At 42.7% G+C, this 17,846-nt stretch overlaps 1 protein-coding gene across 1 annotated transcript in view; it reads left to right on the plus strand.

The window, feature by feature from the left end:
• LOC115127342 (gamma-aminobutyric acid receptor subunit beta-3-like) overlaps nt 1–17,846 on the plus strand; it is a 101,623-nt gene that overhangs the window by 69,933 nt on the left and 13,844 nt on the right. Inside the window, exon 8 of the mRNA XM_065009465.1 lies at nt 3,981–4,133. Coding sequence (XP_064865537.1) covers nt 3,981–4,133 — 153 coding nt within the window. The remainder of the gene's footprint in view (nt 1–3,980; nt 4,134–17,846) is intronic.

The following is a 17,846-nucleotide window of genomic DNA, read 5'->3' on the forward strand; positions in this document are numbered from 1 at the left end:
CTGATGAAGTTTCCGTTGTTTGTTAGAGAAACCAGACCAACTGCCTCTGATGTTTCCATTACCTCAAACTTTATTGTAACTTTTTGTTTTACTACGCAACAATCTCTCTCCCAGCTCCCTCCAAAATGTTATGTTCCTGTGTATTGTATTGTGATGTAGTTTTCAGGTACTCAAACACTCCAACAAACACCCTGAACCTTATTGAAGAGTGATCCAGAATAATAGTTATTGTCTGGGGTCCTGTAGTGTAGTGGTCCTGTGATCCAGAATACTAGTTATTGTCTGGGGCCCTGTAGTGTAGTGGTCCTGTGATCCAGTATAATAGTTACTGTCTGGGGTCCTGTAGTGTAGTGGTCCTGTCCTGTGATCCAGTATAATAGTTACTGTCTGGGGTCCTGTAGTGTAGTGGTCCTGTCCTGTGATCCAGTATAATAGTTATTGTCTGGGGTCCTGTAGTGTAGTGGTGCTGTGATCCAGTATAATAGTTACTGTCTGGGGTCCTGTAGTGTAGTGGTCCTGTGATCCAGTATAATAGTTATTGTCTGGGGTCCTGTAGTGTAGTGGTCCTGTGATCCAGTATAATAGTTATTGTCTGGGGCCCTGTAGTGTAGTGGTCCTGTCCTGTGATCCAGTATAATAGTTACTGTCTGGGGTCCTGTAGTGTAGTGGTCCTGTCCTGTGATCCAGTATAATAGTTATTGTCTGGGGCCCTGTAGTGTAGTGGTCCTGTGCTGTGATCCAGTATAATAGTTATTGCCTGGGGTAGTGTAGTGGTCCTGTGCTGTGATCCAGTATAATAGTTATTGTCTGGGGTCCTGTAGTGTAGTGGTCCTGTGATCCAGAATAATAGTTATTGTCTGGGGCCCTGTAGTGTAGTGGTCCTGTGATCCAGTATAATAGTTATTGTCTGGGGTCCTGTAGTGTAGTGGTCCTGTGATCCAGTATAATAGTTATTGTCTGGGGTCCTGTAGTGTAGTGGTCCTGTGATCCAGTATAATAGTTATTGTCTGGGGTCCTGTAGTGTAGTGGTCCTGTCCTGTGATCCAGTATAATAGTTATTGTCTGGGGCCCTGTAGTGTAGTGGTCCTGTGATCCAGTATAATAGTTATTGTCTGGGGTAGTGTAGTGGTCCTGTGATCCAGTGTAATAGTTATTGTCTGGGGTCCTGTAGTGTAGTGGTCCTGTGATCCAGTATAATAGTTATTGTCTGGGGTACTGTAGTGTAGTGGTCCTGTGATCCAGAATAATAGTTATTGTCTGGGGTCCTGTAGTGTAGTGTAGTGGTCCTGTGCTGTGATCCAGTATAATAGTTATTGTCTGGGGTCCTGTAGTGTAGTGGTCCTGTGATCCAGAATAATAGTTATTGTCTGGGGTCCTGTAGTGTAGTGGTCCTGTGATCCAGAATAATAGTTATTGTCTGGGGTCCTGTAGTGTAGTGGTCCTGTGATCCAGTATAATAGTTATTGTCTGGGGTCCTGTAGTGTAGTGGTCCTGTGCTGTGATCCAGTATAATAGTTATTGTCTGGGGTAGTGTAGTGTAGTGGTCCTGTGATCCAGAATAATAGTTATTGTCTGGGGCCCTGTAGTGTAGTGGTCCTGTGATCCAGTATAATAGTTACTGTCTGGGGTAGTGTAGTGTAGTGGTCCTGTGATCCAGTATAATAGTTATTGTCTGGGGCCCTGTAGTGTAGTGGTCCTGTGATCCAGTATAATAGTTATTGTCTGGGGTCCTGTAGTGTAGTGGTCCTGTGATCCAGTATAATAGTTATTGTCTGGGGCCCTGTAGTGTAGTGGTCCTGTGATCCAGTATAATAGTTATTGTCTGGGGTCCTGTAGTGTAGTGGTCCTGTGATCCAGTATAATAGTTATTGTCTGGGGTCCTGTAGTGTAGTGGTCCTGTGATCCAGTATAATAGTTATTGTCTGGGGCCCTGTAGTGTAGTGGTCCTGTGATCCAGTATAATAGTTATTGTCTGGGGTCCTGTAGTGTAGTGGTCCTGTGATCCAGTATAATAGTTATTGTCTGGGGCCCTGTAGTGTAGTGGTCCTGTGCTGTGATCCAGTATAATAGTTATTGTCTGGGGCCCTGTAGTGTAGTGGTCCTGTGATCCAGTATAATAGTTATTGTCTGGGGTCCTGTAGTGTAGTGGTCCTGTGATCCAGTATAATAGTTATTGTCTGGGGCCCTGTAGTGTAGTGGTCCTGTGATCCAGTATAATAGTTATTGTCTGGGGCCCTGTAGTGTAGTGGTCCTGTGATCCAGTATAATAGTTATTGTCTGGGGCCCTGTAGTGTAGTGGTCCTGTGCTGTGATCCAGTATAATAGTTATTGTCTGGGGTCCTGTAGTGTAGTGGTCCTGTCCTGTGATCCAGTATAATAGTTATTGTCTGGGGTCCTGTAGTGTAGTGGTCCTGTGCTGTGATCCAGTATAATAGTTATTGTCTGGGGCCCTGTAGTGTAGTGGTCCTGTGATCCAGTATAATAGTTATTGTTTGGGGTCCTGTAGTGTAGTGGTCCTGTCCTGTGATCCAGTATAATAGTTATTGTCTGGGGTCCTGTAGTGTAGTGGTCCTGTGATCCAGTATAATAGTTATTGTCTGGGGCCCTGTAGTGTAGTGGTCCTGTGCTGTGATCCAGTATAATAGTTATTGTCTGGGGCTCTGTAGTGTAGTGGTCCTGTGATCCAGTATAATAGTTATTGTCTGGGGTCCTGTAGTGTAGTGGTCCTGTGATCCAGTATAATAGTTATTGTCTGGGGCCCTGTAGTGTAGTGGTCCTGTGATCCAGTATAATAGTTATTGTCTGGGGCCCTGTAGTGTAGTGGTCCTGTGATCCAGTATAATAGTTATTTTCTGGGGTCCTGTAGTGTAGTGGTCCTGTGATCCAGTATAATAGTTATTGTCTGGGGTCCTGTAGTGTAGTGATCCAGTATTAGAGAGTTATTGAAGCTATAGACTACTGTCTACTCTATTACTGAAGCTATAGACTACTGTCTACTCTATTAATGAAGCTATAGACTACTGTCTACTCTATTACTGAAGCTATAGACTACTGTCTACTCTATTAATGAAGCTATAGACTACTGTCTACTCTATTACTGAAGCTATAGACTACTGTCTACTCTATTAATGAAGCTATAGACTACTGTCTACTCTATTAATGAAGCTATAGACTACTGTCTACTCTATTACTGAAGCCGTAGACTACTGTCTACTCTATTAATGAAGCTATAGACTACTGTCTACTCTATTACTGAAGCTATAGACTACTGTCTACTCTATTAATGAAGCTATAGACTACTGTCTACTCTATTAATGAAGCTATAGACTACTGTCTACTCTATTAATGAAGCTATAGACTACTGTCTATTCTGAGTATTTGATGAATGTATTTGCAATTTTGATGGTATAATATAGTTTTGATGAACTTATTTTGATGGTATAATATAGTTTTGATGATCTTATTTATGTTTTGAGAAGGCAACTACATTTTGGAAATGCATGGACTGTTTAGCAAAAGGCCAGAGAGTTCTTTGTCTAGTGCACTCTGTTTTGAAAATCGATTGTTCCAGAAAATGATTGTACGCGATTGAGAAACTGTAATGTCATCGAAGCATAAACATTTATTATTATTATTATACTGAGAAATTTAAATTTCCATTTCCATTGTGGTCTCAATGCTAAGTTGCGAACAAATCATTTGGACTTTGGTCCAGGCTTGCTTGTTACCATGGTGACACAAACTGCCGTTGCTATGGGAACGTGAAACAAGCCACAAAATAAGATAGGCCTATCACTGTGTTTGTGCCGCTTGAGCTAAGCAGCAGTACTGTCACCTTTTTCCATCTTCTCCCACTTTTTTACTACGTTGTGTTCCTATAGACAGGTGCTTACCCAAGACTGTCTCTAGGTAGTACAGTCTAGTCCAGTCCATTCTGTATGTCTGTCTTGAAATAAGACGCAATGTTGTTTTCCCTACAGGTGCCTACCCACGTCTGTCTCTGAGCTTCAAGCTAAAGAGGAACATCGGCTACTTCATCCTGCAGACGTACATGCCCTCCATCCTGATCACCATCCTGTCCTGGGTCTCCTTCTGGATCAACTACGACGCCTCCGCTGCCAGAGTGGCTTTAGGTATTGCCTTTAAAACTGACCTCTGATCTGGAGAGAGAGCGAGACAGGGATTGTGTGACTGTCCCCTCTGAGCCAGTGCATTGGGACACAGAATGCCAGGGGGGTGCCGTGGGGTTATTTAAGATACTCTTTGAAGAGGTCGGGTTTCAGCTGTTTTCGGGAACATGGGCAGGGACTCTGCTGTCCTAGCTTCAGGAGGAAGCTGGTTCCACCAGGACGGAGTGCTCGGGTTGGGGTGTAGGGTTTGATCATAGCCTGAAGGTAGGGAAGGGCAGTTTCTCTTGCTGCTCCGTAGGTAAACACCATGGTGTTGTAGTGGATGTGAGTTTCGACTGGAAGCCAGTGGAGTGTGCGGAGGAGTGCGGTAACATGGGAGAATTGAGGAAGGTTGAAAACCAAGTGGATTGCAGCGTTTTGGATACATTGCAGGGGTTTAATGGCACAAGCTGGGAGCCCAGACAACACTGAGTAGAGCAGGAACCTGCAGGAGTGAATCACTGTTTTGATGTTTGCAGAGAATGAAAGAGTGTTACCCAGGGTCATGCCAGGTTCTTTGCACTCTGGGAGGACAACACTGTGGAGTTGTCAACTGTGATAGCAAGGTCTTTGAATGGGCAGGCATTCCCCGGGAGTAAGAGCAGCACTGTCTTGTCGATATAGACCTTGACGTGGTGGACCGACATCCAAGTTGAAATATGCGTGTCGCCACCTGGGAGTCCGAGGGGAGGAAGGAGAAAAGTCATCTGTATAGCAAATGTAGGAGAGACCACGTGAGGACATGACAGAGCTGAGTGACTTGGTCTAAAGAGAGAAGAGGTCCATCGTCATAGCAGTGATAGGAGAGACCATGTGAGGATATGACCAGTGACTTGGTATATAGAGGGGAACAGGGAAACCAAAGAGCAGACTCAGACGAGTTGACTGGGATCAAGTCAAGTATTTATTCAAACGAAGCAGGAAGATGGAGAGCAGTCCAGGGGAAGCTCGGGTGGGTTGCAGGAAACCAGGTGTGGAGGCTGAGGCTGGAGTGAGAGGGGTTGGGAGGGACAGGGTAAGCAGGTCCGGAGGGGAATCCAAGGGAGTGGTAGAGTGGGGATTCCAGGACAGAGTAGCAGGATGACAAGACGTGGGACTGGAGACTGGGACCAGAGTCAGAGCGGGCAGAACTATAGCAGAGATGAAAACCGTATCAGACAAGGAAAACAGGCATAACAGGATCTAAATAGTAATAAACGGCTAGAAACGTAGACTGACTGAGCAGAAATTACGATCTGGCAGTGTGGAAGTGGCAGGGCTGAGTATTTGTAGAGGTCTTGGTTATGGAACAGGTTGCAGCTGGTGGGGATCTGCTCTGACTCCAGCACACCTGTCTCCAACCACACAATCACACAGAGAGGGAGAGAGAGAGCACTGGGGGAGTGGCGGCAGGTAAAGGAGACACAGGATGAGCAGTAGAGGGCGTGGCAGGAGCAGATGTAACAGAGCGAAGAGGAGAGGGCCTAGAACCGAGTCCTGGGGGACACCAGTAGTGAGACTACGTGGTGCAGTCTTAGATCCTCTCCATGTCACCTGGTAGGAGAGGCCTGCCAAGTAGGATGCAATCCAGTAGTGTGTCGAGCCTGAGACGCCCAGCCCTGAGAGGGTGGAGGGGAGGATCTCATAGAGCCTGAGACACCCAGCCCTGAGAGGGTGGAGAGGAGGATCTCATAGAGCCTGAGACGCCCAGCCCTGAGAGGGTGGAGAGGAGGATCTGATAGAGCCTGAGACGCCCAGCCCTGAGAGGGTGGAGGGGAGGATCTCATAGAGCCTGAGACGCCCAGCCCTGAGAGGGTGGAGGGGAGGATCTCATAGAGCCTGAGACGCCCAGCCCTGAGAGGGTGGAGAGGAGGATCTCATAGAGCCTGAGACGCCCAGCCCTGAGAGGGTGGAGAGGAGGATCTCATAGAGCCCGAGAGGGTGGAGAGGGGAATCTGATGGTTCACGGGGTCGAAGGCAGCGGCTGGATATAGGAGGATGAGAACAGAGGAGAGAGAGTCAGCTTTGGCAGAGAGTCTCCATGACACAGAGAAGAGCAGTCTCAGTTGAGTGACCCATCTGGCCTTCTGGTGCCAGGACAACAACCTCTCCCTCAACGGGATCAAGACTAAGGAAAAGATTGTGGACTACAGGAAAAGGAGGGCCGAGTACTCCCCGATTCTCATCGACGGGGCTGTAGTGGAGCAGGTTGAGAGCTTCAAGTTCCTTGGTGTCCACATCACCAACAAAATATAATGGTCCAAGCACACCAAGACAGTCATGAAGAGGACACGACAAAACCTATTCCCCCTCAGGATTTGGCATGGGTCCTCAGATACACAAAAGGTTCTACAGTTGCGCCATTGAGAGCATCCTGACCGGTTGCATCACCGCCTGGTATGGTAATTGCTCTGCATCTGACCGTAAGGCTCTACAGAGTGCCATCACTGGGTCCAAGCTTCCTGCCATCCAGGACCTCTATACCAGGCGGTGTCAGAGGAAGGCCCTAAAAATTGTCAAAGACTCCAGTCACCCCAGTCATAGACTGTTCTCTCTGCTACCGCATGGCAAGCGGTACCGGAGCGCCAAGTCTAAGTCCAAGAGGCTTCTAAACAGCTTCGACCCCCAAGCAATAAGACTCCTGACCATCTAATCAGACTATTTGCATTACCCCCCTTCTTTTACGCTGCTGCTACTCTCTTTTATCTATGCATAGTCACTTTAATAACTCTACGCACATGTACATATTACCTCAACTAACCAGTGACCCCCTGTATATAGCCTCCACATTGATTCTGTACTGTTACCCCCTGTATATAACCTCCACATTGACTCTGTACCGGTACCCCCTGTATATTGCCTCCACATTAAATCTGTACCGTAACACCCTGTATATAGCCTCCACATTGACTCTGTACTGGTAGCCCCTGTATATAGCCTCCACATTGACTCTGTACTGTTACCCCCTGTATATAGCCTCCACATTGACTCTCTACCGTAACACCCTGTATATAACCTCCACATTGACTCTGTACCGGTACCCCCTGTATATAACCTCCACATTGACTCTGTACCGGTACCCCCTGTATATAGCCTCCGCATTGACTCTGTGCCGTAACACCTTGTATATAGCCTCCACATTGACTCTGTACTGTTACCCCCTGTATATAACCTCCACATTGACTCTGTACCGGTACCCCCTGTATATAGCCTCCACATTGACTCTGTACCGGTACCCCCTGTATATAGCCTCCACATTGACTCTGCACCGTAACACCCTGTATATAGCCTCCACATTGACTCTGCACCGTAACACCCTGTATATAGCCTCCACATTGACTCTGTACCGGTACCCCCTGTATATAGCCTCCGCATTGACTCTGTGCCGTAACACCCTGTATATAGCCTCCACATTGACTCTGTACCGGTACCCCCTGTATATAAGCCTCCACATTGACTCTGTACTGTTACCCCCAAGATATAGCCTTCACATTGACTCTGTACCGGTACCCCCTGTATATAGCCTCCACATTGACTCTGTACCGGTACCCCCCTGTATATAACCTCCACATTGACTCTGTACCGGTACCCCCTGTATATAGCCTCCACATTGACTCTGTACCGTAACACCCTGTATATAGCCTCCACATTGACTCTGTACCGTAACACCCTGTATATTGCCTCCACATTAACTCTGTACCGGTACCCCCCTGTATATAGCCTCCACATTGACTCTGTACTGGTAGCCTCTGTATATAGCCTCCACATTGACTCTGTACCGGTACCCCCTGTATATAGCCTCGACATTGACTCTGTACCGTACCCCCTGTATATAGCCTCCACATTGACTCTGTACCGGTACCCCCCTGTATATAGCCTCCACATTGACTCTGTACCGTAATACCCTGTATATAGCCTCCACATTGACTCTGTACCGTAACACCCTGTATATAGTCTCCACATTGACTCTGTACCGTAACACCCTGTATATAGCCTCCACATTGACTCTGTTCCGTAACACCCTGTATATAGCCTCAACATTGACTCTGTTCCGTAACACCCTGTATATAGCCTCCACATTGACTCTGTACCGTAACACCCTGTATATTGCCTCCACATTGACTCTGTACTGGTAGCCCCTGTATATAGCCTCCACATTGACTCTGTACTGGTAGCCCCTGTATATAGCCTCCACATTGACTCTGTACTGGTAGCCCCTGTATATAGCCTCCACATTGACTCTGTATTGGTAGCCCCTGTATATAGCCTCCACATTGACTCTGTACTGGTAGCCCCTGTATATAGCCTCCACATTGACTCTGTACTGGTAGCCCCTGTATATAGCCTCCACATTGACTCTGTACTGGTAGCCCCTGTATATAGCCTCCACATTGACTCTGTACTGGTAGCCCCTGTATATAGCCTCCACATTGACTCTGTACTGGTAGCCCCTGTATATAGCCTCCACATTGACTCTGTACTGGTAGCCCCTGTATATAGCCTCCACATTGACTCTGTACTGGTAGCCCCTGTATATAGACTCACTATTGTTCTTTTACTGCTGTTCTTTAACTACTTGTTACTTTTATTTGTGTTTCTTATTGATCTTTTTTTAAACTGCATTGTTGGTTAAGAGCTTGTAAGTAAGCATTTCACTGTAAGGTCTACGACACCTGTTGTTTTCGGGCACATGTGACTAATACAATTTGATTTGATTTGACAAGGCACTTCAGGCAAACGGATTGTAATTTTGGTGCACACAGAATGGAGTCATGAGTGGATTAAAGTGCCTCTTCTGTTTTCTTCACAATACAACAAACGGGTTCATTCTGTCCAGTACAATCCAGGGTTTAACACAGAGGATGAGGATGTGCAGTATGTGACTGCTACAGTATATATCAGGATGTGCAGTATGTGACTGTTACAGTATATATCAGGATGTGCAGTATGTGACTGTTACAGTATATATCAGGATGTGCAGTATGTGACTGCTACAGTATATATCAGGATGTGCAGTATGTGACTGCTACAGTATATATCAGGATGTGCAGTATGACTGCTACAGTATATATCAGGATGTGCAGTATGTGACTGCTACAGTATATATCAGGATGTGCAGTATGTGATTGTTACAGTATATATCAGGATGTGCAGTATGACTGCTACAGTATATATCAGCATGTGCAGTATGACTGCTACAGTATATATCAGGATGTGCAGTATGACTGCTACAGTATATATCAGGATGTGCAGTATGTGACTGCTACAGTATATATCAGGATGTGCAGTATGTGACTGTTAGTATAAATCAGGATGTGCAGTATGACTGCTACAGTATATATCAGGATGTGCAGTATGACTGCTACAGTATATATCAGGATGTGCAGTATGACTGCTACAGTATATATCAGGATGTGCAGTATGACTGCTACAGTATATATGAGGATGTGCAGTATGTGACTGCTACAGTATATATCAGGATGTGCAGTATGTGACTGCTACAGTATATATCAGGATTTGCAGTATGACTGCTAGAGTATATATCAGGATGTGCAGTATGTGACTGCTAGAGTATATATCAGGATGTGCAGTATGTGACTGCTAGAGTATATATCAGGATGTGCAGTATGTGACTGTTACAGTATATATCAGGATGTGCAGTATGACTGCTACAGTATATATCAGGAAGTACAGTATGTGACTGCTACAGTATATATCAGGATGTGCAGTATGTGACTGTTACAGTATATATCAGGATGTGCAGTATGTGACTGCTACAGTATATATCAGGATGTGCAGTATGTGACTGTTACAGTATATATTAGGATGTGCAGTATGTGACTGCTACAGTATATATCAGGATGTGCAGTATGACTGTTACAGTATATATGAGGATGTGCAGTATGTGACTGCTACAGTATATATCAGGATGTGCAGTATGTGTCTGCTAGAGTATATATCAGGATGTGCAGTATGTGACTGTTACAGTTTATATCAGGATGTGCAGGATGTGACTGCTACAGTATATATCAGGATGTGCAGTATGACTGCTACAGTATATATCAGGATGTGCAGTATGACTGTTACAGTATATATGAGGATGTGCAGTATGTGACTGTTACAGTATATATCAGGATGTGCCGTATGGGACTGCTACAGTATATATCAGGATTTGCAGTATGACTGCTAGAGTATATATCAGGATGTGCAGTATGTGACTGCTAGAGTATATATCAGGATGTGCAGTATGTGACTGTTACAGTATATATCAGGATGTGCAGTATGTGACTGTTACAGTATATATCAGGATGTGCAGTATGACTGCTACAGTATATATCAGGATGTGCAGTATGACTGTTACAGTATATATGAGGATGTGCAGTATGTGACTGCTACAGTATATATCAGGATGTGGAGTATGTGACTGTTACAGTTTATATCAGGATGTGCAGTATGTGACTGCTACAGTATATATCAGGATGTACAGTATGTGAGAGCTACAGTATATATCAGGATCTGCAGTATGTGACTGTTACAGTATATATCAGGATGTGCAGTATGTGACTGCTACAGTATATATCAGGATGTGCAGTATGACTGTTACAGTATATATGAGCATGTGCAGTATGACTGCTACAGTATATATCAGGATGTGCAGTATGACTGCTACAGTATATATCAGGATGTGCAGTATGACTGCTACAGTATATATCAGGATGTGCAGTATGACTGCTACAGTATATATGAGGATGTGCAGTATGTGACTGCTACAGTATATATCAGGATGTGCAGTATGTGACTGCTACAGTATATATCAGGATTTGCAGTATGACTGCTAGAGTATATATCAGGATGTGCAGTATGTGACTGCTACAGTATATATCAGGATGTGCAGTATGACTGTTACAGTATATATGAGGATGTGCAGTATGTGACTGCTACAGTATATATCAGGATGTGCAGTATGTGACTGCTACAGTATATATCAGGATGTGCAGTATGTGACTGCTACAGTATATATCAGGATTTGCAGTATGACTGCTAGAGTATATATCAGGATGTGCAGTATGTGACTGCTACAGTATATATCAGGATGTGCAGTATGACTGTTACAGTATATATGAGGATGTGCAGTATGTGACTGCTACAGTATATATCAGGATGTGCAGTATGACTGTTACAGTATATATGAGGATGTGCAGTATGTGACTGCTACAGTATATATCAGGATGTGCAGTATGTGACTGTTACAGTTTATATCAGGATGTGCAGTATGTGACTGTTACAGTATATATCAGGATGTGCAGTATGTGACTGCTACAGTATATATCAGGATGTGCAGTATGACTGTTACAGTATATATGAGCATGTGCAGTATGACTGCTACAGTATATATCAGGATGTGCAGTATGACTGCTACAGTATATATCAGGATGTGCAGTATGACTGCTACAGTATATATCAGGATGTGCAGTATGACTGCTACAGTATATATCAGGATGTGCAGTATGTGACTGCTACAGTATATATCAGGATGTGCAGTATGTGACTGCTAGAGTATATATCAGGATGTGCAGTATGTGACTGCTAGAGTATATTTCAGGATGTGCAGTATGTGACTGTTACAGTATATATCAGGATGTGCAGTATGACTGCTACAGTATATATCAGGAAGTACAGTATGTGACTGCTACAGTATATATCAGGATGTGCAGTATGTGACTGTTACAGTATATATCAGGATGTGCAGTATGTGACTGCTACAGTATATATCAGGATGTGCAGTATGACTGTTACAGTATATATGAGGATGTGCAGTATTTGACTGCTACAGTATATATCAGGATGTGCAGTATGTGACTGTTACAGTTTATATCAGGATGTGCAGTATGTGACTGCTACAGTATATATCAGGATGTACAGTATGTGAGAGCTACAGTATATATCAGGATCTGCAGTATGTGACTGTTACAGTATATATCAGGATGTGCAGTATGTGACTGCTACAGTATATATCAGGATGTGCAGTATGACTGTTACAGTATATATGAGCATGTGCAGTATGACTGCTACAGTATATATCAGGATGTGCAGTATGACTGCTACAGTATATATCAGGATGTGCAGTATTACTGCTACAGTATATATCAGGATGTGCAGTATGACTGCTACAGTATATATCAGGATGTGCAGTATGTGACTGCTACAGTATATATCAGGATGTGCAGTATGTGACTGCTACAGTATATATCAGGATTTGCAGTATGACTGCTAGAGTATATATCAGGATGTGCAGTATGTGACTGCTAGAGTATATATCAGGATGTGCAGTATGTGACTGCTAGAGTATATATCAGGATGTGCAGTATGTGACTGTTACAGTATATATCAGGATGTGCAGTATGACTGCTACAGTATATATCAGGAAGTACAGTATGTGACTGCTACAGTATATATCAGGATGTGCAGTATGTGACTGTTACAGTATATATCAGGATGTGCAGTATGTGACTGCTACAGTATATATCAGGATGTGCAGTATGACTGTTACAGTATATATGAGAATGTGCAGTATGTGACTGCTACAGTATATATCAGGATGTGTAGTATGTGACTGTTACAGTTTATATCAGGATGTGCAGTATGTGACTGCTACAGTATATATCAGGATGTACAGTATGTGAGAGCTACAGTATATATCAGGATCTGCAGTATGTGACTGTTACAGTATATATCAGGATGTGCAGTATGTGACTGCTACAGTATATATCAGGATGTGCAGTATGACTGTTAAAGTATATATGAGCATGTGCAGTATGACTGCTACAGTATATATCAGGATGTGCAGTATGACTGCTACAGTATATATCAGGATGTGCAGTATGACTGCTACAGTATATATCAGGATGTGCAGTATGACTGCTACAGTATATATCAGGATGTGCAGTATGACTGCTACAGTATATATCAGGATGTGCAGTATGTGACTGCTACAGTATATATCAGGATGTGCAGTGTGACTGCTACAGTATATATGAGGATGTGCAGTATGTGACTGCTACAGTATATATCAGGATGTGCAGTATGTGACTGCTAGAGTATATATCAGGATGTGCAGTATGTGACTGTTACAGTATATATCAGGATGTGCAGTATGTGACTGCTACCGTATATATCAGGATGTGCAGTATGACTGCTACAGTATATATCAGGATGTGCAGTATGTGACTGCTACAGTATATATCAGGATTTGCAGTATGACTGCTAGAGTATATATCAGGATGTGCAGTATGTGACTGCTAGAGTATATATCAGGATGTGCAGTATGTGACTGTTACAGTATATATCAGGATGTGCAGTATGTGACTGTTACAGTATATATCAGGATGTGCAGTATGACTGCTACAGTATATATCAGGATGTACAGTATGTGACTGCTACAGTATATATCAGGATGTGCAGTATGTGACTGTTACAGTATATATTAGGATGTGCAGTATCTGACTGCTACAGTGTATATCAGGATGTGCAGTATGACTGTTACAGTATATATGAGGATGTGCAGTATGTGACTGCTACAGTATATATCAGGATGTGCAGTATGTGACTGTTACAGTTTATATCAGGATGTGCAGTATGTGACTGTTACAGTATATATCAGGATGTGCAGTATGTGACTGCTACAGTATATATCAGGATGTGCAGTATGACTGTTACAGTATATATGAGCATGTGCAGTATGACTGCTACAGTATATATCAGGATGTGCAGTATGACTGCTACAGTATATATCAGGATGTGCAGTATGACTGCTACAGTATATATCAGGATGTGCAGTATGACTGCTACAGTATATATCAGGATGTGCAGTATGACTGCTACAGTATATATGAGGATGTGCAGTATGTGACTGCTACAGTATATATCAGGATTTGCAGTATGACTGCTAGAGTATATATCAGGATGTGCAGTATGTGACTGCTAGAGTATATATCAGGATGTGCAGTATGTGACTGCTAGAGTATATATCAGGATGTGCAGTATGTGACTGTTACAGTATATATCAGGATGTGCAGTATGACTGCTACAGTATATATCAGGAAGTACAGTATGTGACTGCTACAGTATATATCAGGATGTGCAGTATGTGACTGTTACAGTATATATCAGGATGTGCAGTATGTGACTGCTACAGTATATATCAGGATGTGCAGTATGACTGTTACAGTATATATGAGGATGTGCAGTATGTGACTGCTACAGTATATATCAGGATGTGCAGTATGTGGCTGTTACAGTTAATATCAGGATGTGCAGTATGTGACTGCTACAGTATATATCAGGATGTGCAGTATGTGATTGTTACAGTATATATCAGGATGTGCAGTATGTGACTGCTACAGTATATATGAGGATGTGCAGTACGTGACTGCTACAGTATATATCAGGATGTGCAGTATGTGACTGTTACAGTTTATATCAGGATGTGCAGTATGTGACTGCTACAGTATATATCAGGATGTACAGTATGCGACTGCTACAGTATATATCAGGATGTGCAGTATGTGACTGCTACAGTATATATCAGGATGTGCAGTATGACTGCTACAGTATATATCAGGATGTGCAGTATGACTGCTACAGTATATATCAGGATGTGCAGTATGACTGCTACAGTATATATCAGGATGTGCAGTATGTGACTGCTACAGTATATATCAGGATGTGCAGTATGACTGTTACAGTATATATGAGGATGTGCAGTATGTGACTGTTACAGTATATATCAGGATGTGCAGTATGTGACTGCTACAGTATATATCAGGATTTGCAGTATGACTGCTAGAGTATATATCAGGATGTGCAGTATGTGACTGTTACAGTATATATCAGGATGTGCAGTATGTGACTGTTACAGTATATATCAGGATGTGCAGTATGTGACTGTTACAGTATATATCAGGATGTGCAGTATGTGACTGCTACAGTATATATCAGGATGTGCAGTATGACTGTTACAGTATATATGAGGATGTGCAGTATGTGGATGCTACAGTATATATGAGGATGTGCAGTATGTGACTGCTACAGTTTATATCAGGATGTGCAGTATGTGACTGTTACAGTATATATCAGGATGTGCAGTATGTGACTGCTACAGTATATTTCAGGATGTGCAGTATGACTGTTACAGTATATATGAGCATGTGCAGTATGACTGCTACAGTTTATATCAGGATGTGCAGTATGTGACTGCTACAGTATATATCAGGATGTGCAGTATGCGACTGCTACAGTATATATCAGGATGTGCAGTATGTGACTGCTACAGTATATATCAGGATGTACAGTATGTGACTGCTACAGTATATATCAGGATGTACAGTATGTGAGCTACAGTATATATCAGGATATGCAGTATGTGACTGTTACAGTATATATCAGGATGTGCAGTATGTGACTGCTACCGTATATATCAGGATGTGCAGTATGTGACTGCTACCGTATATATCAGGATGTGCAGTATGACTGCTACAGTATATATCAGGATGTGCAGTATGACTGCTACAGTATATATCAGGATGTGCAGTATGTGACTGCTACCGTATATATCAGGATGTGCAGTATGACTGCTACAGTATATATCAGGATGTGCAGTATGACTGCTACAGTATATATCAGGATGTACAGTATGTGACTGCTACAGTATATATCAGGATGTGCAGTATGTGATTGTTACAGTATATATCAGGATGTGCAGTATGTGACTGTTACAGTATATATCAGGATGTACAGTATGTGACTGCTACAGTATATACCAGGATGTGCAGTAGGTGATTGTTACAGTATATATGAGGATGTGCAGTATGTGACTGCTACAGTATATATGAGGATGTGCAGTATGTGACTGTTACAGTATATATCAGGATGTGCAGTATGACTGCTACAGTATATATCAGGAAGTACAGTATGTGACTGCTACAGTATATATCAGGATGTGCAGTATGTGACTGTTACAGTATATATCAGGATGTGCAGTATGTGACTGCTACAGTATATATCAGGATGTGCAGTATGACTGTTACAGTATATATGAGGATGTGCAGTATGTGACTGCTACAGTATATATCAGGATGTGCAGTATGTGGCTGTTACAGTTAATATCAGGATGTGCAGTATGTGACTGCTACAGTATATATCAGGATGTACAGTATGTGAGAGCTACAGTATATATCAGGATGTGCAGTATGTGGCTCTTACAGTATATATCAGGATGTACAGTATGTGACTGCTACAGTATATACCAGGATGTGCAGTATGTGATTGTTACAGTATATATCAGGATGTGCAGTATGTGACTGTTACAGTATATATCAGGATGTGCAGTATGTGACTGCTACCGTATATATCAGGATGTGCAGTATGACTGCTACAGTATATATCAGGATGTGCAGTATGTGACTGCTACAGTATATATCAGGATTTGCAGTATGACTGCTAGAGTATATATCAGGATGTGCAGTATGTGACTGCTAGAGTATATATCAGGATGTGCAGTATGTGACTGTTACAGTATATATCAGGATGTGCAGTATGTGACTGTTACAGTATATATCAGGATGTGCAGTATGACTGCTACAGTATATATCAGGATGTACAGTATGTGACTGCTACAGTATATATCAGGATGTGCAGTATGTGACTGTTACAGTATATATTAGGATGTGCAGTATCTGACTGCTACAGTGTATATCAGGATGTGCAGTATGACTGTTACAGTATATATGAGGATGTGCAGTATGTGACTGCTACAGTATATATCAGGATGTGCAGTATGTGACTGTTACAGTTTATATCAGGATGTGCAGTATGTGACTGTTACAGTATATATCAGGATGTGCAGTATGTGACTGCTACAGTATATATCAGGATGTGCAGTATGACTGTTACAGTATATATGAGCATGTGCAGTATGACTGCTACAGTATATATCAGGATGTGCAGTATGACTGCTACAGTATATATCAGGATGTGCAGTATGACTGCTACAGTATATATCAGGATGTGCAGTATGACTGCTACAGTATATATCAGGATGTGCAGTATGACTGCTACAGTATATATGAGGATGTGCAGTATGTGACTGCTACAGTATATATCAGGATTTGCAGTATGACTGCTAGAGTATATATCAGGATGTGCAGTATGTGACTGCTAGAGTATATATCAGGATGTGCAGTATGTGACTGCTAGAGTATATATCAGGATGTGCAGTATGTGACTGTTACAGTATATATCAGGATGTGCAGTATGACTGCTACAGTATATATCAGGAAGTACAGTATGTGACTGCTACAGTATATATCAGGATGTGCAGTATGTGACTGTTACAGTATATATCAGGATGTGCAGTATGTGACTGCTACAGTATATATCAGGATGTGCAGTATGACTGTTACAGTATATATGAGGATGTGCAGTATGTGACTGCTACAGTATATATCAGGATGTGCAGTATGTGGCTGTTACAGTTAATATCAGGATGTGCAGTATGTGACTGCTACAGTATATATCAGGATGTGCAGTATGTGACTGCTACAGTATATATGAGGATGTGCAGTACGTGACTGCTACAGTATATATCAGGATGTGCAGTATGTGACTGTTACAGTTTATATCAGGATGTGCAGTATGTGA

Source organism: Oncorhynchus nerka, linkage group LG25, assembly GCF_034236695.1.
Source record: "Oncorhynchus nerka isolate Pitt River linkage group LG25, Oner_Uvic_2.0, whole genome shotgun sequence".
Taxonomy (NCBI): domain Eukaryota; kingdom Metazoa; phylum Chordata; class Actinopteri; order Salmoniformes; family Salmonidae; genus Oncorhynchus; species Oncorhynchus nerka.